The sequence below is a fragment of the Schistocerca serialis genome, chromosome 1, assembly GCF_023864345.2.
Source record: "Schistocerca serialis cubense isolate TAMUIC-IGC-003099 chromosome 1, iqSchSeri2.2, whole genome shotgun sequence".
In the NCBI taxonomy this organism is placed as follows: domain Eukaryota; kingdom Metazoa; phylum Arthropoda; class Insecta; order Orthoptera; family Acrididae; genus Schistocerca; species Schistocerca serialis.
In genome coordinates this window covers 363,656,991-363,684,681 of record NC_064638.1, presented here as the reverse complement: position 1 = coordinate 363,684,681, position 27,691 = coordinate 363,656,991, and the positions used below count along the sequence as shown (strand labels likewise).

General features: G+C 37.6%; 1 protein-coding gene across 1 annotated transcript in view; it reads left to right on the top strand.

Moving 5' to 3' along the window:
• The window catches only part of LOC126470400 (syndecan), a 244,098-nt gene extending 219,154 nt beyond the window's left edge, over window positions 1-24,944 (top strand). The window contains exons 2-5 of the mRNA XM_050098249.1: window positions 16,596-16,761; window positions 17,784-17,857; window positions 20,181-20,370; window positions 21,891-24,944. Of these exons, the coding sequence (XP_049954206.1) occupies window positions 16,596-16,761; window positions 17,784-17,857; window positions 20,181-20,370; window positions 21,891-22,060 (600 nt within the window). The 3' untranslated portion in view covers window positions 22,061-24,944. The remainder of the gene's footprint in view (window positions 1-16,595; window positions 16,762-17,783; window positions 17,858-20,180; window positions 20,371-21,890) is intronic.
• The last annotated feature ends 2,747 nt before the right edge of the window (window positions 24,945-27,691 follow it).

Sequence of the window (27,691 nt, the reverse complement as noted above, 5' to 3'; positions counted from 1 at the left end):
TATCCTTTCCATTGTTAAGCGCTGACAGTAACTAAAACTTGTAATTACTATTTCCTGGCGAACTGAGTGATACTGAGATTATTACTAATAAGTTCTCAGTGCAAGTAACGTCACCAGCACGGTTGGAGCTGCATATTAATATTTAAACATTAAATAATAAAAGATCCACATTTTGGTGCTCAGCGTTGTAGGTGAATCCCCACTGTCTTTATCTGCTCCAGTACGATACGGCTCTTGGTCACACAGCCGTTCTCACGCTATGCGACCGTCTGTCGGGTCGTTCGGTAAGTCTTCCTTTTGATCCTACCTACTCGCTAGCCTCCCGTAACAAACTTTTCCTATACTGTGCGTTATTACATAACAACATCATGTAATAAATATGGACAGGTATGTGGTGTAAAAGCCACAAGCTCTCCTCCATGTCAACGCTATCCGCGTACACTAGTTCTCGGGCATATACACTACTGGCCATTAAAATTGCTACACAAATATATTATACTAGAACTGACATGTGATTACATTATCACACAATTTGGGTGCATAGATCCTGAAAAATCAGTACCCAGAACAACCACCTCTGGCCGTAATAAAGGCCTTGATACGCCTGGGCATTGAGTCAAACAGAGCGTGGATGGTGTGTACAGGTACAGCTGCCTATGCGGCTTCAAAACGGTACCACAGTTCATCAACAGTAGTGACTGGCGTTTTGTGACGAGCCAGTTGCTCGGCCACCAATGACCAGACGTTTTCAATTGGTGAGAGATCTGGAGAATGCTGGCCAGGGCAGCAGTCGAACATCTTCTGTATCCAGAAAGGCCTGCACAGGACCTGAAACATGCGGTCGTGCGTTATCCTGCTGAAATGTAGGGTTTCGCAGGGATCGAATGAAGCGTAGAGCCACGCGTGTCGTAACACATCTGAAATGTAACGTCCACTGTTCAAAGTGCCGTCAATGCGAACAAGAGGTGACCGAGACGTGTAACCAATGGCACCCCATACCATCACGCCGGGTGATACGCCAGTATGGCGATGACGAATACACGCTTCCAATGTGCGTTCACCGTGATGTCGCCAAACACGGATGCCACCATCATGATGCTGTAAACAGAACCTGGATTCATCCGAAAAGATGACGTTGTGCCATTCGTGCACCTAGGTTCGTCGTCGAGTACACCATGGTTGTTGTCTTGCAAACGTCCCCATCTGTTGACTCAGGGATCGAGACGTGTCTGCACGATCCGTTACAGCCATGCGGATAAGATGCCTGTCATCTCGACTGCTAGTGGTACGAGGCCTTTGGGGTCCAGCACGGCATTCCGTATTGCCCTCCTGAACCCACCGATTCCAACGCGAGCAGTAATGTCGAGATACGATAAACCGCAATTGCGATAGGCTACAATCCGACCTTTATCAAAGTCGGAAACGTGATGGTACGCATTTCTCCTCCTTACACGAGACATCACAACAACGTTTCACCAGGCAACGCCGGTCAACTGCTGTTTTTGTATGAGAAATCGGTTGGAAACTTTCCTAATGTCAGCACGTTGTAGGTGTCGCCACCGGCGCTAATCTTGTGTGAATGCTCTGAAAAGCTAATCATTTGCATATCACATCATCTTCCTGTCGGTTAGACTTCGCGTCTGTAGCACGTCATCTTCGTGGTGTAGCAATTTTAATGGCCAGTAGTGTATGACGATTTGACATGCAAATGATTAGCTTTTCAGAGCATTCACACAAGCTTGTCATCGACTTCGGGGGTTAATATGTAAAAGGATTCCGTTCTTCTTTGTATACAATCTGCACCGCAGTTGTTAGAGATAGATCAAAGGAGAAGTGATAGTAAAGCTGTAGGTTCTTATGAAAGACACAAGCGAAGTAGAGACAGTAACAGGGCACAGCAGCGGCGTCATGCACATCACAGAACTCGCAGAGTGGCGGCAGCATACAGCAAGTAAACAGCAGCGGCGCCGCGTTCCCAGAAGGACGGCACGGTTTCTCACTTGTGTAGTATCCACCCCCCCCCACACACCCCCCCCCTCCCACTTCTCCGCCACGGCCATGGTGGGAGGGACCAGGCGAGACTGCAGTGGCGCCAACTGCCGGTTCCATGAGGAATGCGCCCTCCCTGTGTGTCCGGCCGCAGCGCCGCCGGCCTTGGGCTGCAAAGAAAGCAGAGTGCTGTCTGTGCCTGTCCTAATAAGGCACGCCTTCCATAATCGCTGGGCACGCGCGTCCACCAGCTGTGTGCGACTACTGATGTTATTTTCTGCTGGTGGTGGTTGGACACGAAAAAGACGTTGTTGTTGTAGTCTTCAGTCCTGAGACTGGTTTGATGCAGCTCGCCATGCTACTCTATCCTGTGCAAGCTTCTTCATCTCCCAGTACCTACTGCAACCTACATCCTTCTGAATCTGTTTAGTGTATTCATCTCTTGGTCTCCCTCTACCATTTTTACCCTCCACGCTGCCCTCCAATACTAAATTGGTGATCCCTTGATGCCTCTGAACTTGTTCTACCAACCATTCCCTTCTTCTAGTTAAGTTGTGCCACAAACTTCTCTTCTCCCCAATCCTATTCAGTATCTCTTCATTAGTTATGTGATCTACCCATCTAATCTGCAGCATTCTTCTGTAGCACCACATTTCGAAAGCTTCTATTCTCTTCTTGTCTAAGCTATTTATCGTCCACGTTTCACTTCCATACATGGCTACACTCCATACAAATACTTTCAGAAACGACTTCCTGACATTTAAATCTATGCTCGATGTTAACAAATTTTTCTTCTTCAGAAACGCTTTCCTTGCCATTGCCAGTCTACATTTTATATCCTCTCTACTTCGACCATCATCAGTTATTTTACTCCCCAAATAGCAAAACTCCTTTACTACTTTAAGTGTCTCATTTCCTAATCTAATTCCCTCAGCATCACCCAACTTAATTCGACTACATTCCATTATCCTCGTTTTGCATTTGTTGATGTTCATCTTATATCCTCCTTTCAAGACACTGTCCATTCCGTTCAACTGCTCTTTCAAGTCCTTTGCTGTCTCTGACAGAATTACAATGTCATCGGCGAACCTCAAAGTTTTTATTTCTTCTCCATGGACTTTAATACCTACTCTGAATTTTTCTTTTGTTTCCTTTACCGCTTTCTCAATATACAGATTGAATAACATCGGGGAGAGGCTACAACCCTGTCTCACTCCCTTCCCAACCGCTGTTTCCCTTTCATGCCCCTCGACTCTTGTAACTGCCATCTGGCTTCTGTACAAATTGTAAATAGCCTTTCGCTCCCTGTATTTTACCCCTGCCACCTTTAGAATTTGAAAGAGAGTATTCCGGTCAACATTGTCAAAAGTTTTCTCTAAGTCCACAAATGCTAGAAATGTAGGTTTGCCTTTCCTTAATCTATTTTCTAAGATAAGTCGTAGGGTCACTATTGCCTCACGTGTTCCAATATTTCTGCGGAATCCAAACTGATCTTCGCCGAGGTCGGCTTCTACCAGTGTTTCCAATCGTCTGTAAAGAATTCGTGTCAGTATTTTGCAGCTGTGACTTATTAAACTTATAGTTCGGTAATTTTCACATCTGTCAACACCTGCTTTCTTTGGGATTGGAATTATTATATTCTTCTTGAAGTCTGAGGGTATTTCACCTGTCTCATACATCTTCCTCACCAGATGGTAGAGTTTTGTCAGGACTGGCTCTCCCAAGGCCGTCAGTAGTTCCAATGGAATGTTGTCTACCCCCGGGGTCTTGCTTCGACTCAGGTCTTTCAGTGCTCTGTCAAACTCTTCACGCAGTATCGTATCTCCCATTTCATCTTCATCTACATCCTCTTCCATTTCCATAATATTGTCCTCAAGTACATCGCCCTTGTATAGACGTACGGTGAAGGAATTATCTGAATGGGACGAAAATCGGTAGATGCGATGTACCTGTACAGACGTGCAAATGATGGCAATTTCAGAAACATTTTACGATTTATTCCAGGATAATGAGCTTTACAAATTGAGAAAGTCAATAAGACGTTGATCTACCTCCGACCCCCATGCAAGCAGTTACTCGGCTCTCGCTTGCAATCCCGACAAACGAGGCTTATGGCCTGGGATTACAAATTCGGTTCTTAGCAGGACTCGTTTGGTTGCATCCGTGGCACCCATTCAGCACAGCGATACATCGACGATATTCTACACCTCGTTTTGTAGCTCTTCACGGCAAGCAATCCGGGGCTTACATTTCAGCAAGATAATGCCCGCCCGCATACGGCGACAGTTTCTACTGCATGCCTTCCTTCTTGCCAAAACCCACTCTAGGCAGCAAGGCCGCCGTATGTGTCGTAAATTGAGAACGTTTGGAGCATTATGAACAGGGCCCTCCAACCATCTTAGGATTTTGACGCTGCAAGGCGTCAACTGAACGGAATTCGGGACGATATCCGTCAGGAGGACTTCCAACAATTCTATCAGTCAATGCCAAGCCGATACCTGCTTGCATAAGGTCCAGAAGTGGGCCACTCGTTATTATTGACTTGCTCAGATTGTGAAGCTCTTTGTCTTGAATAAATCAAGTTTTTCTGAAACAGCGTTCATTTTTTTCTGTACACCTCTACCGATTTGCGTCCTATTCGGATAATTCCTCGGTGATGCATCGTTTTTTGTCTTAGAATTGGCTGCATTGTTAAAAACTTTTTTACGGTTTATCACATTTCCGTTTGGGTAGTTCCCGAAAAAATTACAGAAGTTTCAACAACATTGACCGTGAAAGCCATCGGCGAGAACAGTAGCGTGCTGTACAATTAAAGATCCAGTTTATACATGTCGTTAATGCGTGATGTACATATTTTTGATTAGTTACGTACTGAAGATGCCCGACGTTCACTTTTGGATTGTAATTTCTTCATTGGTGGGCAGCTGAGGCTCACAGATATCCAAGACAGTCGGGACCTAAAAGATGTATTCAGATATTACAATAGCATGATCGGTACATATTAGAAATAAGATGCGATTTTAATCTGGACTTTGGCGTAGTATTGAAATTTTAGTGTTCATGATGCTGGCTGCATCGCCTGCAAGCGGTCGTTAGTTTTGAAACCGCTACTCACGAGTGATTATCAAACATTTTCATCCAGTATTTTCGACCGCCACTCACGATGAAATCTACCGTGGAAAACGAAGTATGTTTAGCAGCGGTAGCAGTAGCTCTTTATTTGTCTGGTGATACTTGCAAAAAATACATTACAAACGCGAATTGCAATAATTAAATTTGTTTTGAAGCGTTGGTCCTAGAAAATAAAGGCCATGCTAAAGAACACAGCACTCTTTAAATTGAAGCCAAGTGTGTTGCGCATGTGGTTCCAGTCTGTACATCACAAATCTTTGTTAGTTGTCAATTCCTTTTTAGATATTCGTCTTTTAGTTCGTGTTAAAGTATTTACACAGCGCTTCTGAAACATCGTTACTGTAAACTGTACGAGGGAGATTTTAGATTGTATGAAATGAAAACGCACCTCAATACAGTTGTAGAATAGGAATGACCAAACATTTAGATTAAAATGTCCACGTAATTTTATCTTGATTCTGTTTAGAAGTTAAAAACCATAATAATGCTTATAGATATTTCTCAAGCAACTAGGATGTCACCAGATGGAGTCCCGTATGTCGGACCTGTAGCTATGAACGTCCCACGAATATCTATTTTTCTACATCACAATATTCAAATTGCTAATCACTAAGGGTATCGTCGTGTGTATAATATGAATGGCAATTTAGGCTTTGTGCTCAGAGAATAGCCATAAATATTAACGTAAAAGTTCTCACTCTTCGCTTTCTCACAGCGAAATGAAACACATTTACCGCATCCATCAGTTTGCTTGAGATTTCCCAGAGATCGGCGATCGATCGCTGCAATCAGCGATTTGCCCATGCAGGTGCGGTCTGCGAAAGAATCACCCGACTTGGCGACGAATTGCTGAGAGAGAGAGAGAGAGAGAGAGAGAGAGAGAGAACGAACCTCTACCGCATCAACTTTGTATTGTAGAGCGCATGCGCTCCGACTACCGTCGAAAAGCGAAGTGCGCGCCACCTACCAGCGTTTGAGAGTACTATGTAACACTCTTAAGAGGGTGCGCGATTCGTCGCTCTGTCGAACCAAAATGTAACGATATACATACGTTTGTGTTTATATATCTTCATACGCAATTCATAATTTGGGCGGAGAGCCGTGGTTTTTAAAAATAAACGCACTTTTCTGGTAAAAGGTTTGTCTAAAACTTACATCTAAATTTATGGGATAAACCAGCTTCTCTAGGACAACGTGACAGAATCCTTGTTAAATACATGTTATGAAAACGTTTTCGTTTTCAGTAACTAAACATAGAAATAAATGCACGTTACACTAATTCTCCAGGGAAACATACGGTACGTCAGCAATATACAAAAGCCAGATACTGCGAATCAACAGTTACTAAGGTCATGTACAGTTTTCATCTCATCTCATCTGACTTACTGACCGCCTGCATTTATAACATCGTAGCTATTGTCATAAAGTCACTTATTACCAGTGGTTCTGTATTCCGTAATTTAGCACCCTAATAGTCAAACTTTTCGGTCTATAACATCCACTTCAATGATGATAAAAAATGGCCGCATTTGCACTGTTAACGTTATTTACTCATATCCAGTTACATTGATAGTTAAATTCAGAAGCTAAAAAAGGCAAAGTCAGAATAAAAGAATGCATCAGCAGCTCATGTATTTCTCAGCTTTTTTTTCTTTTTTAGCCATCTCTCGGCATTTGAAATGTCAAACAAGAAGAGTAATTTGAATGCCCCATTTTTAGTCTCAGCAGTTAAATAATGTGTTGTTTTTTTTTTTTTTTGTAAGTGATATATTGGGGAACTGCAGTTTTCAATTTTTTTTAAAGTATACTTTTCCTGTTACGCTTTCTCTTGCAAGAGAGCCACTCAAAATGTTCAGTTTAATATTTGCCTTATATATATATATGCTTCTTGCAAATTTGTATATTGTTTAGGTCTTCGTACAAATGTAAAATTTTTCTAAAAGACACAAAAAGAGTGAACCTCAGAATTTAATCATTTCCTATATTCACTGGCTTGATATGAAAAATACTGACTTTCACTTTTCTGTAAGGCCATCATAGTTAACATCAAGCATGTGATTACTCTCTAGTGCAGTAAACCTCTCTCTCTGTGATCACTACATCTGTTTGGGCAACAGTGGTGCTGTAATTGCTATACATACGCAGGAGTGTACAAGGTATCTGAGTGAGAGTATTAGTTTCACAGAATAGGAATGGATGGAGGAATGGAACACAATTTCTTAAAAACAACTTTTGAAAAGCTCGGTTTATGTTAATCACCACAGTTACTAATGGAACCCCTTTATGATAGGTACTGACTAAATGAAAGAAATAGGGCGTGGGTGAGATTTGTACACATCATTTTGCTGTGAAGCAGGAATTTTTTTGGGAGACTACAGAAATGAGCCGTTCGCAACATAAATACATATCATTCCCTTCCATGACTATGCCACAAAAACACATCTCAAAGAAAATGATAGTTATAAGTTTTTTGTCCATCACATAGATGCAAAAGCTAAGAAACACTTTCTATGTTGAAAGTGCACTCAGTTTTTTTATGAATTGAAATAGCAAAAGCTTAAGTTAGGTTGTGTTGTTGTTGTGGTCTTCACTCTGACATGCTAGTCCTCCATGCTAGTCTATCCACTCTGAGTAACTACAGCAACCTACATCCTTCTGAATCTGCTTATTCTAGTCATCTCTTGGAGTCCCTATCCTATTTTTACCCCCCACAATTCCCTCCAGTACTAAACTGGTGATCCTTTGATGTCTCAGATTGTGTCCCATTAACCGATCCCAAATTATGCTACAAATTCCTTGTCTCCCGAATTCAGTTCAGTACCTCCTCGTTAGTTACATGATCTACCCATCTAATCTTCAGAATTCTTCTCTAGCACCACATTCCAAAAGCTTCTATTCTCTTTTTGTCTAAACTGTTTATCATCCATTTTTCACTTGCATACATGGCTGCACTCCATTCAGATACTTTGGGAAAGATTTCCTGACACACAAATCTGGGCTTGATGTCAACAAATTTCACTTCTTCAGAAACGCTTTCCTTGCCATTGCCACTCTACATTTTATATCTCTCCGCTTCGACCAACATCAGTTATTTTTCTGCCCAAATATCAAAACTCATCTACGACTTTGTGTCTCATTTCCTAATCTACCTCCCTCAGCATCACCTGATTTAATTTGACTACATTCCATTTTCCCCTTTTGCTTTTGTTGATGTTCATATTATGTCCTCCTCTCAAGACACTGTTGATTCCGTTCAATTGCTCTTCCAGGTCCTTTGCTGTTTCCGACAGAGTTACAATGTCATTGGCAAACCTCCAAGTTTTTATTTCTTCCCCCTGGACTTCAAATTTTTCTTTTGTTTCGTTTACTGTATGGTCAATGTACAGACATCAGGGATAGGCTACAACCCTGTCTCACTCCCTTCTCAACCACTGCTTCCCTTTTTATGCCCCTTGCTTTTTATAACTATCATCCGGTTTTTACACAATTTGTAAATAGCCTTTTGCTCCCTGCGCTTCACCCATACCACCTTTTGAATTTCAAAGAGTGTTCAAGTCAACACTGTCAAAAGCTTTCTTTAAGGCTACGAATGCTATCAACATAGATTTGTCTTTCCTTAACCTATCTTTTGTGAGAAGACGCAGGGTCAGTATTTCCTCCTGTGTTCCTGCATTTCTCTTAAATGCAAACAGTTCTTCCTTGAGGTAAGCTTCTGCCAGTTTTTTCCGTTCTTCTGTAAAGGATGCATGTTAGTATTTTGCACTTGTTACTTATTAAACTGGCAACGTCCTTGCCACATTGGATACACCGATTCCCGTGAGATCACCGAAGTTAAGCGCTGTTGGGCGTGGCCGGCACTTGGATGGGTGACCATCCAGCCGCCATGCGTTGTTGCCATTTTTCGGGGTGCACTCAGCCTCGTGATGCCAATTGAGGAGCTACTCGACCGAATATTAGCGGCTCCGGTCAAGAATACCATCATAACTGCCGGGAGAGTGGTGTGCTGACCCCCACGCCCCACCTATCCGCATCCTCACCTGAGGATGACACGTCGGTCGGATGGTCCCGGTAGGCCACTCGTGGCCTGAAGACGGAGTGCTTATTTACGTATTAAACTGATAGTTTGGTAGTTTTAACACCTGTCAGCACGAATTATTATACTCTTCTTGAAGTCTGAGGGGTATTTTGCCTGTCTCGTACATCTTGTACACCAGATGGAAGAGTTTTGTCTTGATTGGCTCTCCCAAGGCTATCGGTAGCTCTGATGGACTGGTGTCCACTCCTGGGGCCTTGTTTAGACTTAGGTCTTTCAGTGCTCTCTCAAATTCTTCACACGGTATCATATCTCCCATCTCATTTTCATCTACGGCTTCCCTCATTTCCATAATATTGCACTCAAGCACATCTTCCTTGAATAGATCCTCTGTATACTCCTTCCAACTTTCTGCTTTCCCTTCTTTGCTTAGAACTGGTTTTCCTGTAGACAGTGTCTGTCTTTCCCCTAGTGATAAATGTTTCTAAATCCTTACATTTATAACAAAGAAAACAATCAGTTATTGACAAAATTATTTAATTGTATAGATAAAATATTCTTCAGGTTTATCTATCCAATTAAATAAATCCTTACATTGCCCTGTAGACATTCCTGCTTAGCTATTTTGTATTTACTGTCAGTCTCTTTCTTGTTTAGACTTCATATTCCCTTTCACCTGCTTAATTAACTGCATTTTTATATTTTCTCCTTTCATCAGTTAAATTGAATACCTCTTCTATTACACAAGGATTTATACTAGCCCTCATTGTTTTACCTACTTACGGCTCTGCTGCCTTCACTATTTAATCTCTTGAAGTTACCTATTCTTCTTCTTCTTCTTCTTCTTCTTCTTCTTCTTCTATTGTTTTCCTTTCCCCTGCTACTTTCAATTGTTCCCTAATGCTCCCTCTGAAACTCTCTACAACCCCTGGTTCATTCAGCTTACCAGGACCCATCTCCTTAAATTCCTACCTTTCTTCAGTTTCCTCAGGTTCAGTGTACAGTTCATAACAAATAGATTGTGGTCAGAGTCCACATCTGCCCCTGGAAATGTCTTACAATTTAAAATCTGGTTCCAAAATCTCTGGCTTACCATTATATAATCAATCTGAAACCTTCCATTTTCTCCATGTCTCTTCCATGTATACAGCCTTCTTTCATGATTCTTAAACCAAGTGTCAGCTATGATAAAATTGTGCTCTGTGCAAAATTCTACCAAGCAGCGTCCTCGTTCATTCCTTCCCTTTCGTTTCCTACCTCAAATCCAGTCTCCCATCACAATCAAATTTTTGTCTCCTCTATCCTATCTGGAAAATTTCTTTTATCTCGTCATACACTTCTTCAATTTCTTCATCTGCAAAGCTATCTATGATATAAACTTGTGCTACTGTTGTGATGTGGGCATCGTCTCTCTCTTGGCTACAATAATGCATTCACTATGCTGTTCATAGTAACTTATCCACATTCCTAGTTTTTATTCATTATTAGGTATATGCCTGCATTACCCATATTTGATTTTGTATTTACAACCCTGTGTTCACCTGGCTAGAAAGCCTATTCCTCGTGCCACCAAACTGCACTAATTCGCACTATATATAACTTTAACCTATCCATTTCATTTTTAAAATTTTTCATAGAACACTGGTTTTGTTTCTCCTGATAACAACATCCTCCAGAGTAGTCACCATCTGGAGATCTGAATGGGGTTCTATTTTACGTCCAGAATATTTTACCCAAGAGGATTCCATCATTATTTAATCATACGGCAAGACCATTTTCATTGATGTTACGAGGCCAGATTAGTCAATTATCCAGGCTGCTGCCCCCCCTCTTCAGGAGCCACATGTTTCTCTCAACAGATACCCATTCGTTGTGGTTGCATCTACAGTATGGCTGTCCATACTACTGAGGCACAAAAGCTTCCCGACAAATGGTGAGGTCCATGGTTCATGGATGGGGGGGGGGGGGGATTAGATTAATTTATTTAAAATTTTTAAAACATTGCTTCGAAATTTCTTTTTTTGGTTTTCTTTTGGTCAACATTTAACATTTGGATTATAGATCTTGAACTAATCTTATTTGTTACTTCAAAATGGACATTACTCTTCCAACTGATATTCCTAGGTCTTAATTATTTTGTTTATGTTTAACCTCTGATTATACAATGCTCCTCATTTGACCACTATGACACTTCACTTGGAATGGTATTCCAGTCTTATAAATTTGAACAAAAAAAGTTCACGGTGACTACTTTAAAAAGGCCTCCATCAGTGGTTTTCATATTCTTCTATCTTTTATTTTCTTTGGATGTGTAAAACCTACTCTTCTCAGTTCTGTCATTCAGCTTTTCTACTTCAGTTTCCTTCCAAACATCTTTATTTCTCTCTCTGTCTCCCCTGGTCGTCTTAGGAGTTTCATGCTACTGGCTTGGATTCTACTGTCCCCTCTCATTTTCATTGGCGAGGCCTCCGAAGCATATGTCAGTATTGGTGTAAAGTACATCTTGTACAGCACTTCCTTACACTTCATTGACATCTCCCTTCCTCAAACTAAGTCCCTGACACACTGATAAAATGCATTGCTCTGATGTACTCTTTTGTTAATTTCCGTCTTCATCCTTGCATTTGCATTAGCTCAAATTGTAGATACTTAAAGTAGTCCATATCTCTCTCTCTCTCTCTCTCTCTCTCTCTCTCTCTCTCTCTCTCTCTCTCTCTCTCTGCATGTGCGTGTGTGCGCGTGCACGTGCATGCCCCATCAGTTCTTCAAATGTGGGTCTGTGCGTAACTGAAGCTTTCGTCATACATCGCTTGAACAGTTTAGGTTGTTTATTTTCCAGCTATCTTTCACTCCGAGATTGCCTGTGGACAATAACATATCCTTTCACTAAGTCAAGAAATGTTGCCACTTGATGTTCCCATACTCCCAATGCCTTTTTATCAATTGTCTTATAGTACAGACTGGGTCTTCTTTTGATCTGCATTGTCAGAAACCATACTGCTCCTCTTCTAACTGATCTTTCACTTTTTCCTTCACCCTTCTTTCTAGTACCTTCTTCATTATTTTTGTTATATGTGATGTGAGTGTGATCGCTCAATAGTTGCCACATACTTTCATCTCCCTTCTAGAGCAATGGAATTATTATACCATTTTACTTCTCTTCTGGCACACTTTTCAGAGTCCATCTGTATCTTGGCAGCCTATATGATGTGTGTATCCCAGTAGATCCAGATGCCTTTATCATCCTCACACTAATTTCATCAATCCCAGCTGCATTTCCTGTTTTCATTCTTCTAACTGCTAGGTACCCTTCTAACATTGTGATTTTTCTTTTTCCAGATCCACGTCCCCTATCTTTTTATTCTTCCAGGTACAGGTTCCCCTGCCATACTTCTGTTTACTTCCCATTGCTATTTTTTACTATTTTTATCAGTTTGTCAAAGTACTCTGTATACGTTTTCCTAATCTCGTCTGGTTGTATCATGGCTCTTACCTTCTCCCTTTATCAGCTTTGTGTAAGTGATTTCCTTCTGTCCGTTCCTTGTAATTCCATACAGCATCCTTTTACTTCCATTAACATCCTTTTCCAGCTCTTGTGTGAATTCCAACTTTTCCACTTCCTTCCGCTACCACTGTCTTACCTTTCTATTTGCTTTCCTGTTGTTTCCTTTTCCTATCTTCCTTTTAGCCTCTGTTACATTCTACTCATAATTTTTTCTTTTCTTTTACTGCTTCTTTCACCTGCTCACCATCATGTCTCTGTATCCTTCACCCTTCCAGACATTCTGCCACAGATGTTCTCTGTAGAGCTTACAAATTCGTCTTTGAACTTACCTCATTTCTCTTTCATACTTCCACATTCAGTGTTTGGGATATTATTCTTAAGGAAACTTTCTGAACTTTTCTTGTACCTTCATATCTTCTAGTTTTAACATTTTCCATTTTCTTTTCCCTTTCTGCCTTCCATTTGACCTGTCCTCATCTTTGCCACCACTAATAGATAGTCCTCATTAAAAACTTCTCTAGGGGTCCAATTACACCCATTAGTTGTCTGATTTTTGTTTTCTTCATCCTTCTCAACAATACCTTATTACCTTTTGGCTATTTTTCTTCCTGAAGCATGTGTTGTCAACAACCAGATAATTTTTTCCCAAAAATCAGCTAATTCTCTCCTTTCTCATTTTTCTCCATCTCTGTGAGGACTAATTATCTCTTCTTTCCTTAGTGTTTCGTTTCCCACCGGAGCATTTGAGTCACCCATTGCTGTTGCTTCCACATCTGTAATTTCATTCTCTAATTTCTCTAGTAATTCCTTGATGTTTCCTTCTTTATTTCCTGGTGTACATACCTTGATGTAGTCCTTCACTCCGTTACTTGTCCTTACCCTTGTCATCGTGTCACTTGTTTATTCCAATGCTTCGTTTTCGGTTTTACTATTATATCTAGAACATTTTTTCACCATTAGTCTACCACTCCAGTAAAGTATGTATACTTTCCTCATTATCCTTCTGCATTTTCTCTTCCACCTGACCTCACTAAACTCAAACATTTTTACATTCTCATTCTTCATGAAGTCATTCATCTCTTCTGCCTTCCCAGTTAGAATCATCACATTAACGATACCCACCACAAATGTTACAATAGGTATGCAAACAAAATTATTCTATAGCTGAAACTGCAACTTTACTTACATTTTTGTGCTTAGTGCACCAACAAGTTAATCACAAAATTGCATTGATACCAACACTGTCTCAGGGCCAAGAGAAATTTTCACCTTGCCATAATATAGCTGAAAGTAGTGTGGATCTAACTAGAAAGACTGAATTTACAGAAGAGGCCAAAAACTGTTAGTGAAGAGAATTTTAATAACAATTTTTGGAACTTTGATATGTATGTAAATGCTTGACTTACGTTAGGTCATTCTGGTTAGCCTTGCAAAGTCAGTGATTGATATTTTTGTGTGTTTGGCAGCTCCTTACCAGCTGCTCATGGTAGAAACGCAAATGTTTGTTTTCATAACATCAAAATATGAACTGTGTGCATAATTGGCTTTTTATTGCCTTAACCAGGTTTGACATTAAAGGTTTACTACTACTACTACTACTACTGCTACTGCTACTGCTACTATTATTTTATGACTCTCAGAATTCAATGATGGCTTATTCTACATGAAAGGCCAATATAGCTGAATTTCTAAACACAATTATTCAATCTTTGATAAGCAAACATTTTATGTTTTTTCCTAATGGAACCATACTGAGCTTTATTTTCCATATTCTTTGTCTTTGACCTGCAGCTGCCTCCCAGCTGTCCCTCTCCCCCTTTCTAATCAAATAGTAGTTTCAAAAGTTGTGGTGGTGGTGGTGGTGGTGGTGGTGGTGGTGGTGGTGGTGGTGAGGAAGATGAGGGAACTGTGTGAATATGAATTCTTTGTTTTAGAAATAAATGGTTGTTTACCATTTCTTTCCTCATACTCAACAATGTAGGAAAAGGTAGTGCTACTTCACATAAAGATGATACGTTATATTGCAGACAGGCACAATTAAAAGAAACTTGCACATAAGCTTTCGGCCACAGCCTTCATCAGAAAAAGAAAGAGAAACACACACCATTAATTCACACAAGCAAGCACATCTCACGCACCCAACCGCCAACTCCGGCAGCTCAGACCAAAATTTCCTCATATTCAACTATAGAATTGTTATGCTCACAAAAAACTCTGCACCTGTTTCTGCACAATATGAAATTAGACTTGGCCTACGGTAATTGAACACATCGCAGTATCTGCTTCTATAACAAGAATGTAGATCTATTTTAATCACAATGCACTAAGTGAACAGGAATGAGCAGACACTACAAAAAGTCATTATGTATTTGTTTGGATTACAATAAGAATAAAAATAATGGTAAAAATAATGTTATAAATGAAACACAGGGCGAAAAATAAAAATTAAGGTATTGGAATTGCACCAAACAGTTTTGCTTAGTTTTCAGCACTTGTTTACAAACTGGAAAAGTCACATTTTCTGGTACACTTAATTATGGATGCTGTTGTAAGTGGTATTGACCTCACTTCACTTCTGTTACCAAAATTTAGAATTTCCAAAAATGTTGTAAAATATATTCAGGTTTAAAAGGCAAATGAAAATTTATTTTTACATGGTCAGATGTGTGACACTGTGTGGAGAAGTAATTATTTTATTATGAAATTCTTGCCACTGAATTTTTTGAAAATGAATTTAGTTTGTTACCCTTATCAGAAGTATCATGCTAATTGAAATGTACATAAAATAAACATTAGGTAGGGAATTTCTGGAAATTACATTTACTGTAAATGTATGCCTTTTAAAAAAAATAGAAACTAAAATAAAAAATAAATAAATAAAATTAAAAAAGTGTAGCAAAAAATCCAGAAAATTTTGAAAAGTCATTTCACAAGAAATAGCCGATTTTTCACAAATACCATCTGAGTAGAATTTACAGTAAATGTAATTTCCGGAAATTCCCTACCTGTTGTTGTTGTTGTTGTTGTGTGAAGACAACAACAACAACAACAACAACAACAACAGGTGGGGTATTTCCGGAAATTACATTTACTGTAAATTCTACTCAGATGGTATTTGTGAAAAATCGGCTATTTCTTGTGAAATGATGTTTCATAATTTTCTGGATTTTTTGCTACAATTTTTTAATTTTATTTATTTATTTTTTATTTTAGTTTCTATTTTTTAAAAAGGCACAATCTTGAAGTATTTCCAGTTAAATAACATTTTGCAAAGACAATGATTTTTTTTTCTCTCAATCTAAGAAGGCAAGAAAATCTTAACATATAATTCTTTATAGTGTTGTAGTTATTTTTAAATGCTAAAAATAGTTTGCCATTTTGAATTGTAAGTATGAGAGTGCACTGCAAGCTGTCAGCAACGTGCAGATGCAGGGAGCGTTAGGTGGGAGTGGTGGCTACCCTGCTGCTGCAGCAGCAGTATTGATTGATTGTGTTCCATTGAGGCTGCTCCAGAAGCTTGGAGGCTGGCCAGCTGTAGCATCTCATCTGCCTGCTGGATGCTTCGTGGAGCTCTTGTTTTCAGCTGATAGACTTTTGAGCCTCTAATGATGTATTTGTAATTAAAGAATATAAGAGAGTACTAGCTAATGCAGTTAATTGTTGTTACCACTCAGATAGATTACTGTAAGTACAAAGCATATTAAAGCACTGTTCTTTGTTAAAGTAATCAGCTTCTTAAAAATGGACTATTGCTTGGTATAAAATAATACATAATGGAAGCATTTATCACAATATATGTTAAAACATTTGTTTTTCATCATATACACAGGCAGATCTGTCTCAGCTTGAATTGGATTCCTTATGTCTTTTTTAAATTTTTGCATTGCTTTATTTTTCAGGAAAATGTACGTGATGTGCCTTTTATTTTTGTTTCAGAGTGGCAATTTTTTAAATCCCAAAGATGACATATACATTGATGATGATACACTGGAAGGTTCTGGAGGAGGAAATGATGAGGTCAAAGATGATCTGGAATCAAGTGGGTCTGGAATGGGAGATGATGATGAAGATACCACCGAGGGATCAGGTGGTAGACCTCCTAGTGAGTTCAGATTGCAGCAGTTTTTGTTTCTTATTTTTTTCCATCCATATGTTTCATATTTTCTCTACCAATCTAGCTAGTTCACTTTGTAGTATTGGTTGTCATTCATAGATAGTCTATACTACTTGTCTAGAATTACTTCATTATGAAACTGTTCTTTGCTGTTTCACTGTAAGATTCGTGTTATATTCTAGACTATTCGAAGAGTAATTTTTTGAATGAGTGGTAAACCAACTGATTACTTTCTCTTGTATATGTTTGAAAATCTCATTAATTAAAAAAAAATGTACTGGTTCTCCATAGAAGTTGTGACAATACTTACAAGAAATTAAGAGAGAGTTATTTGACTTTTTGTAACAGTTAATACTGAATGAACCACTGTTTTGAAAATTTTTGTTATTTTACTCAAGATTTCTGTAAATGATCAGTTGGTAATTAATTCCGGTAGTCAAATGTGCCTTTTGAAACATGGCTGATAAGAAATGTTTCAAAACACAAAACATATAGATGTGGATGTAAATGTAGAGTTTCCCCTGTGGATAAAAAGTGAGTATACTTTTTGAAAGTGAATATAAAAAAGTTGTGTAGACATAGGATTCATAATAATGACTAATTTTGCTTGTGTTGTATTTATGGTAATCTCGTTTTGTAGTCCTTAATAATATACTTTTGACACCAACTGGTCCCTGTTTCTCATTCCACTGGAAAACCCTCTTAATTTGATCATGAGTAAAATAGTTGTATTCAGAATTCAAAGTTCCGCAATACACATAATAACTTCATGTGGTAAGAAATGCTACAGATAAAATAAACTCAAATCTTTCTTTATTTACTCTTAATTCTCCTTGTTTAGATAACAGTAGCACAACATAATTTGTGTATGTGCATGATTAGTCAAATCATAAATTATGAATCTGTTCTTCAAACCATTAACATTTACTGCCTTCAGTTTCCAAAATCTGAATTTGGTTAGCATAAAAATGCACAAAATCATAATTAACTGATCTGTCTTTTTCTTTCAGTTGTAGGTACTCCACAGATACCTCTAGTACCTTCAAAACCAGTTGAAGAAAACATAGCCACCGTGACAAAAGTGGTATGTTTCTTTTATGTAACTTACTTTTTGGTTCCTTGGTAAGACATTTATCTAATAAAATCAATGAGCTTACAACAAAGGAAGTCATTTAGAACATAAAATTGCAGGCACTCCTACAGTAACAAAATCAGTCTCTAATATTGTGCACTTCAACACACGTTCAGCAGCAAATGAGACTCCAGCATTTATACTTGTAGTCATATCACAGCTATATCTTTTTATGTAATCTTTTGACAGATTCAATCTTTACATTCATATGCGTGCAGTATCGTGCATTGTTTGATGTAAGCTATGCAGAACCATTTGTAGAACAGTACAGGAAAGGTGTTGTCCAGATATTAGAAAACATAAACATTCAATAACTTCAAAGAATATACAGCAACGTACAAACACATGAAACAATTTTTAGAAGGCAATACATATAGGCTTTTTTACTTCATCCTTTGTTTTTCTTTTGTTCCTAAATACTAAATTAAGTCAGAAATCACTGAATTGTTGTTCTTCAGTAGAGCTGTCTTTTTCACCATTAGAAAGGTTTTTGAATAAAAAATTGTCTTGTTATCATCTTATTTACGATTGGTGCAGGCTTTTTATTTATTCAGGTGCAGTAAAACTTTAGTTTCCTTTCTCATGTTTAGCATCTTCTGGGGAAGAACATATATCAAAGCCCTCATGCAATCTCAAAACAAACAATAAAAATAAAAACACAAATGCAGAGAATCCATTACTTTAACAAGTGTGAATGGGCAAGGATAATATTATCAGATGCCCTCATCCTCGTCAGCATCAAAACTTACTTTTTGAGAATCCTTGATGTTGACGTTCCATTCCATCCCATTCTGTTGATAACCTGTGTGGATGTTTTGATCATTTGTTTTATGGTGTCCAGTGTTAATCAACTTTTAGTCTCGTTACACTAGTCTGCTTTCATTGTACGAAGTCAATGGCAGTTGTTTACCTGTTGTTACAGATATCACCCTGATGATGGCTCAAGTGGACACAAAACACTGTAATGACATTATTTTAACATCTTGGATCATTTCTCTCAGTTTGATAATGATAGTAGGCACCATTATGTTTGGAAAAGTACACATTTGTTTCATGATTGCGGGAGTCACTATAATGCAAATTAATTATGTGAATCTTTGTGTATAATTTCATTTTGTGAAAACAGTATGTCACTGGCAGATTCAGAGTGATAATTCTAGTACAAACAGCATAACTCCAGTATTTTCTAAAGTTCAAGAAGCATCTTTCATAGGTTTCATGGCAGAGCAAGCCCTAATGAAACTCTTACATTTATGAATTGAACTTATATTTAATGTTCCTTACACACAGACATCCGTACATACTACAGCAGACTTCATCAGCACATTTGTCTGCCATGTGGCCAATGGAATTTTTGTGTCTCCCATGTGTGCTCCCCTTTTTTAAGGGCATGATGCTGCTATCTTCTGTAGTGTGAGAAAAAGCTTCACTCATTTATGTTAATAACTGACAAGAAAATAACTGGCCAGAAAAGAAAAGGAAAGGAAATAAGAATAATTATACAGCAGCAGAGCTGCCTGTGGTTGGCATTGCTTGCTCCCATCTGTCAAGTCAAATCAGGTAGCGTTAAACAACTATAATCTGTTTAAAATTAGATTGTATCTGATGTTATCATGACATGTATTGTCTGCAGTGAATCTCACAATGCTCTGCTCTCCACTGTGATAGAAAGTGGTGTTAAAGTCTCTTACAAAAATCACATAAAAATTTGAAATTTGTATATGGTAAGGATGCTAGAATGTCTCCCTGCATGTCAAAGATATGTTCTTTATTATAATCTGGGCCATAGTTCCAGTGATATTTTTGAAACATGTGAAAAAGTGAAATTTTACCATCTGCAAACAACTCCAAAATTATGTCTTACGTCTTGTCTCAAAAATGATGGAAAATGCTCTCTCTCTGTCTCTCTCTCTCTCGGAATGATCATGAACACTTTCCACAGGCCTCTCTGATACTTGTTCATAAGTGTAGATAGAAATCGGCATTTGGCATATTACATTGTTTTGTTGTCAATATGCACGTCTCATCTATTTAAAAATGCCATAGAAAACTAAATGATTAGTCAGTTATGTGAAAAGTATTGTCACAGAGTTTCTATATCTTCAGGCCTCCAGATATTTTCATTGCTTTGTTAAATAGCATTCATTAGGTCTATTTTCACAGTTACCAATACATTATAAGAGCTCCTTGGTTCCTTTGTATCAGTGCTTGGTTGTCACAGGGCCAGTCTAAAATTATAAAAGAATAGTAATTAATTAATTCTCTGTCACTTCAGAAACCTGTCGACACTCCGCCACAGAGTCCTGTAGAGGTCACTGGAGTTGGAAACGAGCCTCCTGAAAGCCCAGAAGAAGACAAGGAAGTACGAACTGAAATTGATGTGCACAAAGATCCGACGGTAGTCATGAACCCTAAGCAGGAAGACAGAGCAACATCCTTCTTTGCCCAACCGGGTATTTTAGCAGGTAAGTTCATCCATGTGTCTCTGTTATATGTAACAGATAGAAATACAGCACTTATTGCAAAGGAAAACTTAACAGACATTAAGACTAAAACATGGCAAGTAATTGTTATAGATTTAATGTAAGGAGATGTAAGCAACAGAAAATGTGAATGTACTGTTGAATTGCCATTACAATATGTACTTAAGCTTCTCTTAACATTTATACTTCTTGCCATTACTTTCTCATTCAGCAACAGTACCATTGCTGTATCTTTTACGTTATGTTTTTGGTAACTATGTCTGAATATTGCATTTTGTAAGCCAGCTGATTCAGTAACAGGTAAAAATACTATTTTATCAAAGAAAAGTCAATCTTTCCCCTGTATTATTATTCTCTAAAGTTTCTTCGCACACACCTTTAGTCACTTCCATTTAGTAATCTATACACTACAGAAGTCTCAAAAATGATTTGCAAGAAAGTTGTATTAATCTGGCAGAGTAATACATACAAAATTAGGTTTCTTGTATCTCCCCCCCCCCCCCCCCCCCCCTGCCGTATGTATCGGCCTGCTACCCTACAGTAAGTAGATGTACACAATCGGATAAAAAGTATCTGGAAACTTGTTGTGGGACATTAATATGGGATATGTCCATCCTTCACTTTTATGATGCCTTGAACTCTTCTGGGGACACTACACGATGTTGTAAAATGTGTTCATATTCTTCCATATTTACCATTTTCTCAAGGAGACTTGTCCTAACAATGAAAAATGACCCCATACTGTAATGTCATCTCCTCTGCACTTCAGTATTGTCACTGCTTGTGATGGCAGTTAATGCTATCCAGGCATTTGTTTCAAGTCATCCACTGTCCAGTGGATTACACTACTTGAGTGTTGCTTGGCATCAACTAGAGAAATGTGTAGCTTATGAGGTGCTTGTCGACCATTGTACCCCATTCTTTTTAACTAATATACGCCCTGTCATTGTGCTAGTGGCACCGCTGGTAGCAGTTTGGAATTCATGCGAGATTTTTTTCTGTTAATTGTGTGCAATTTTTACAACCACCCTCCATAATGCTTGATAGTCTTTCTCCATCAGTTCATGAGGTATACCTGGTTTATTTTAGTTGTGATTGTTTAGGACTTCCCATTTCCACTTTACAATCGCATCACCAACAACTTGGACTTGGGAGGAACGAAGTTTTCCTGATGGATTTGTCAGTGAGGTAACATCCAATGACTAGTCCACGTTTGAAGTCACTGAGCTCTCCTAAGTGACTCATTCTGTTGGTACTACTTTTCTACTGGTAATGCAAAGCTCCCTACCATCTTTTGTACTGGTGGATCAGCCCCTGTTGACATTTAGTGGTCGCATTGCATGGGGATGTTGGGATACATTTGATCAGATAGTGTACATTCAAGAATCTGTATTGTTTTCATGTCATTTAAAGGCATTAATATTGTATTTTGTTAATTAAATGTTTCATAATTCTGTAGTGTTTATTCAGTAATGAATTTTGTTTTTAATTTCTTCCCACAGCGGTGATTGGAGGTGCTGTTGTTGGTTTGCTGTGTGCTATACTTGTTGTGATGTTCATCGTGTACAGAATGCGGAAGAAGGATGAAGGTTCGTACGCTTTAGATGAGCCGAAGCGTTCACCAACTGTCAATTCATACACAAAAAATTCCAACAGAGAATTTTATGCTTGAAGTGAATTTTAAATGACCGTACTGGAAAGGCATTGTTCCATAAAATTGATGGAATTGGTCTAATTCCATGAACCCAAATTTTTGGGGGGAGTATGAAGTTTAATGCATTTCCAAAGAAAAGAGCAAGAACTGCATTTATGGAAAGTGTTGAATGCAATTGCCAGTCACAACAGGACCATATGGAAATTACAGCCAACACAGTTTTTGAAATGATAGACTGAAGAAAGGTTTTGTGTAAATGAGTTTCTTTTAATATTATTTCAGAAGGTGGTAAAAGTGAGGAAATGGCACTGTTATTTTTGGTAAAAGTTATGTTTAGAATTAATTGATAAAACCTTTTATTTTTGTCTAGAATGATACTTACATTATAAAAGTGTGCTGCTCTCTTTTTACACCAACACAATTTGTCACATTATTAAAGGAACATATCATTTTATAATAATGCACACAGTATCAGTGTGAGAATTTTGTTGGTATATCCTACACTAATATTGAAGCGTATTTATTTTTATCTTATATAATGCCATTACCTCCTTTTACCAACTGCTGCAAGAAAATTTTCATAATGAAATGAATGCATCTCAGAATTGTACACAGTTCTGGCTTCAAGATGACCCAGTGGCTCTTTCCTATGTCTACATGAAATGTAGAAGAGACATTGCATTTTCATGTTGCAACATACCGTTTCTACTATGAATGTTAACTTATCTAGTGTTTTACAGCCTTTACAATTCAAGCACTGGGAATATATGTATATATTTTGTAAGCTGTTTGTGTAAAGGTTATCAAGTTTTAATGCTCACCAAAAAGGCCACTCACTGTGTTGTCATATAACATGCTGTTTCTATTCCTCTCATGCCGCAAATTGATATCCTATTCGATGTTTCATTTTGTACAACTGCACTCAGATTGATGCATTATTTAATTGTATGGTGTAGTAGTCTACTGTTCTGAAGACGTCCAGATGGGATTTGCATTCCAGAAGTTTTCTAGTAGGCAGTTCATATCTAAAATTGGATTACACATTTTATATGTAAAATGCTTAATCACCCATAATGTAAGTGTGCATGCATTTTGTAAATGAGAGGTTTTAGCACACCACTCTGATGGAAAAGTCAGGTCAAAAAATGCCCTTCAGTGCTAAAAAAACTAAATTAAATTATATTAATTGATCCATTACCGCCAGCAGTTTTAAAGATGTTCTGAAACTTATTCTGCAAGCATATCTGGGAAGTTCACTTGTGGACCATGTTTCTAAAAGCACAACATTGTATTAGTCTTTACTTCTTGTGTTTCACACAGGATTAGAACTACTGAAACGTGACAAATTAAGAACACCAATAGTTGAAATTATGATCTAGCACTATAGTATGCATAAATATACATTTGAGTTTTCAGAGCTGAAGGTTTTTCTCACACTTTGATATGCTGAACCACAAAAGGGCAGCAGAGATCTGATAAAGAAAGCAGCACAGGGAAAGGTTAATGGTTTAAGACCAGTGTGTGTGTGTGTGTGTGTGTGTGTGTGTGTGTGTGTGTGTGTACACAAGAAAGGGAACAGTCAGTATGCCACTAGTGTCTATTCTAGTGAGTCTGGTGCCACTTTGGTCCTGTTGACTGATGAGTTGGAGTGAATTAACCTTCCCATGTCTTCTTCATATTCTAAATAAGAAGCTTTTGGTTTCTGAAACTCACAAATCAAGCACATGCTTTGTTTCCTGTTGGCTGGATCACAAGTTCAGCTTCTGGTGATTAAAAACTTTTCAATCTGTCTGTATTCAGTTTTGAACAAAATTTTATCACTTGTGTTTTCATCATTATTATTATTATTACTACTTTTATATTTTGAACTTTAGACTACTGTCATATGTTGTTACTGGGCATTGAAAATAAGAAATAAAAATGGCACCTGTATAAAGCCTTAGAGTTAGATATTTTTAACATTATTTTGCTTGTTTAATTACCATAGTTCAAGACTTGGACATTACAAACATAGAGATATATATGTTTATTACTAGTTTATTTCAAAATTAATTTTTTTGGAACATCACGTCGCTGATAATGTGTGTTCTTTTTGAAATAACATTGTGATCTGTATGTATATTTGTATGAATGTGTCTGCGTAAATACACATGATGAATTACAGTATGGCCATACCAGTCAGTTTGCATCTTTCAAAAATCCTCGGCTATGTTATCTGGTTTACCTTATGGAAAAGTGGGTATGAATATTTCTGTCCCTATTATTAGACCTCTGCAAGATAAAGACATGAAAGCATAACAGTACCCATGTTATGCAAATTTGAAATCTCACAAAATCCTCCAGACTTTTATTGTTTGAAAGAATGTATTTTCAGTGTCAAATGTTTGCCTGGTGTGATATGAATGATGCATTTATAATGTGATTTGTGTTGATTCCTAATACCTGCTGTTATACTGTAATGGCGATTTGGGTCCATTACTCAGTCTGAGTTCGAGATTATCATAAATAACAAGCACATTGTGCACTCTGTAATGTAAAATAATTTGGTTTAGTGTATGTTTTGAGATGAAAGTGGCTGTCAGTTTTAGGAGTCACTTTCAGTTTAAATAACTCTGGATACTGCCTTCTTTTTACCAATGAAAAAGTCTTCAGCATTACAAATTAAGGTTTTGAGCTCATTACTTTTCATAAAACTTTTTACTATGAGAAATGTGTTGCTTCTTTTAAAAATATTTCTTTTTTGTTTTGTTCTTGTTTTCCAAATTGGACAAAATAAGTTAAAAGTAGGAAATTTTGTTCTGAATACTGCTATCATTTATATGCTGTGAGTAACACAAAGAAATGTACTATACTGTATAAATAATGTATTTATACTGTATAAATAAATTTTGATTTAAATTAAGGATTTTTCATCAGTATTTTTGCGACATGGTTGTTAATTCTGCATATATGAAAACTATTGGGAAAGACTGATTTACTGGGAAGAAGCCATTACTTTGAAAATTGGTTTCTTGCAGTTTTACTTGTTTAATTTGCCAAATTGTGCTAAAGATTATTTAACAGTGGCAATAGTGAACTCGGTATCAACTGATCATCTTGACATAGACTGTGACTCATTACACTTCAAAACATACTTAATCTTTTTCTGCTAAGCAAGTACCTTTGACAAATAACAGAAAGTGCATGTGTCTAACAATACCAAATTATTAATGGACATCCCTGGAAGCACTTCCATCAAAGCAGTATCTCAGTGATATGTATATTTCATCTCGCTTGCTTAGCTTTAGAGGTTTTCTCACAGTAGGAGATGAACAACATAACCAGTGAATAGAAGAAATACTAGTAATGGGTAACAGTGATTATGTATATGTATGTTGGGAAAAGAGGGCAAGAGGACCAGGACTGTGTTAAATTACTAGTAGATGGAATGCTTGCAGCTAAGAAATATTAAAGAGGAACAGGTAAAACCTACCAGTACAAATACTTTTTCCATGTGGATTAAAATGCTCAAATGAAAATGCCATTTATACATTCACTCTTGAAATCTTACAATTCTGAATTAATAAAACATCATGAGTTAGTATTTTCTGTCATCTGTCTAAATCAATCTCTTGTGTAAATAATTATGTTCTCTGATAACAGTTCAAGTAATAATTAACAAAAAGAATACAAAAACTGGTGATGAATAATTCAAACATTTCTGGAAGGGGGAAGAATAGTAGTGAGTGGAGGGGGGCTACAGTTTTAGATCCATACTCATTCCTTATACATGGAAACGACCTATCACTTTATGTACATCAAGCGCACACATATTTTCAAGTGTCACAATTGCTCTGGTTCAGCAGACAGTAATGGAAACACTTGCAGAATAACCAAAGTAACAAAAAATAACCCTGTCAAAGTACTCATCGATAATTTTGCACTTGTTTCTCTCATTTGTTGGCCATTAGTGATAGTTGGTTTTGTGTTCCATAGATCATTTTCATGATAAATGTGGAATGTTCCTGTTGAACAAAACATTGCATAAGCAGTTTAAAAATATATGTATTTACAGGATTGTAATTGATAATCTTTTTCTATTAAAATGGTGTAGAGTTATTTGCTAAGCAGAAATTACTTTAACCATTTCTACCACTTGTCAGACATTTAGTTTCCATGATCTGACAGTTGAAGGAATGTCATAGTTGTGTGTTTAATTCCTATCTGTGCCGTCGTTAAGATTTCTCTGAGGTAAGTGCAATTTTTTTCCCATTATAATATTGTATTTGTGAATACCTACATTAATCTCAAACTGCAGTGGACCGTTAATGACAAATTTCATGAATGAATAGGAAAGGGGAGTGGAGGTGAGGTGAAAGGGGTGCCTCACCCCTGGCCTCTGGTCCGGGGGAGGGGGGGACTGCAAATCTAGAGGCCCTCAGTATTTGGAGGCTCTCCAGGATCAAACCATTGTAAATAAATTCCCAGAAAAGGCCAAAATATGTTATGTAAATAAGAGGCAGTTGAAAGTGCAAGGACCTGTGCATGTGCAAATTATAAACATAGGTACATTCTTACCTAACATCAGGCCATGACTACTGTCAATGGGTGTGTTCTGAAGTTTTAGAATTTTTGTAAAACATTACATGAGGCTTTGAAACTGTAGAATGATAAACAGTTGTCTGCTTGATGCAGTTATTCTACATGGATACTTATGCCATCAACTAGGTGTACTAAAAGTACAGTTTAAAAATACATGCAAAGGTGCAGTGAAAAGCAGCATACCAGAGAGGTGTATTTTTTTTTTTTTTTTTTTTTTTTTAAATTAAAGAATTACATTCTAAAAATTACTTTTTCAAAGGTTAAGCATAATTATCATATAGTTTATATTATGAACATTAAAATCCAACTAGATGCACTAGAGCAGAGTTATCTAAATTTAAGCATAAATTTTTACCAACTGTAGACATAAAGATTGACACCAGAGTTTCTAGACTTCATGCACCAGGACTAACCATAGGAAAAATGTTTCGTAATGGTTTTCTGCTGAGCGCACCCAATATCTAGTTACAGGCAGCACCTTAAAAGGTTGCTCTATTGTGGTTTCGGTGTCATACGTAAAAAAAATACATCTGAACAACAGAGAAATTGTGAAATGATTTCATCCAGAAGAGGAACGACATATGTATTAAAGATAGTAATGAAGGCAACCACGTTGAACCTTATTGTCATAAAATAATGATATAATTTATGAATTGTTATAAGACCAAATGAAGATAGTAGCTGCAGTGGGTGTTTGACTTCCCTTGGAAATTCTGTGAGGCTATCTGTCAGAAAAGAGAAAACCCAAACAGTTGGCTCCCAAATACCGGTAGGGTGACCATACGTCCCGATTAATCGGGATTGTCCCGTTTTTTGAGGCTCAAAAATTTGTCCCGACTTTTTTTTTAAAACAAGCAATTTGTCCTGCTTTTCAAGGATTATTTTCAGACATTTACAAAGTGGTTAAAATATTTTCTGAGTGTCGATTGTATAAACTATTAATTGAAACTGTCATTCCATACGTTAGTACCCCCTGATAATGTACAGCTTAAGCACTATAATTGTTGCGTACTCTTATTTTCTTTGCTTTTGCTTGCCATTGTTGTCAGCACTTCGTATCAGTTTTGT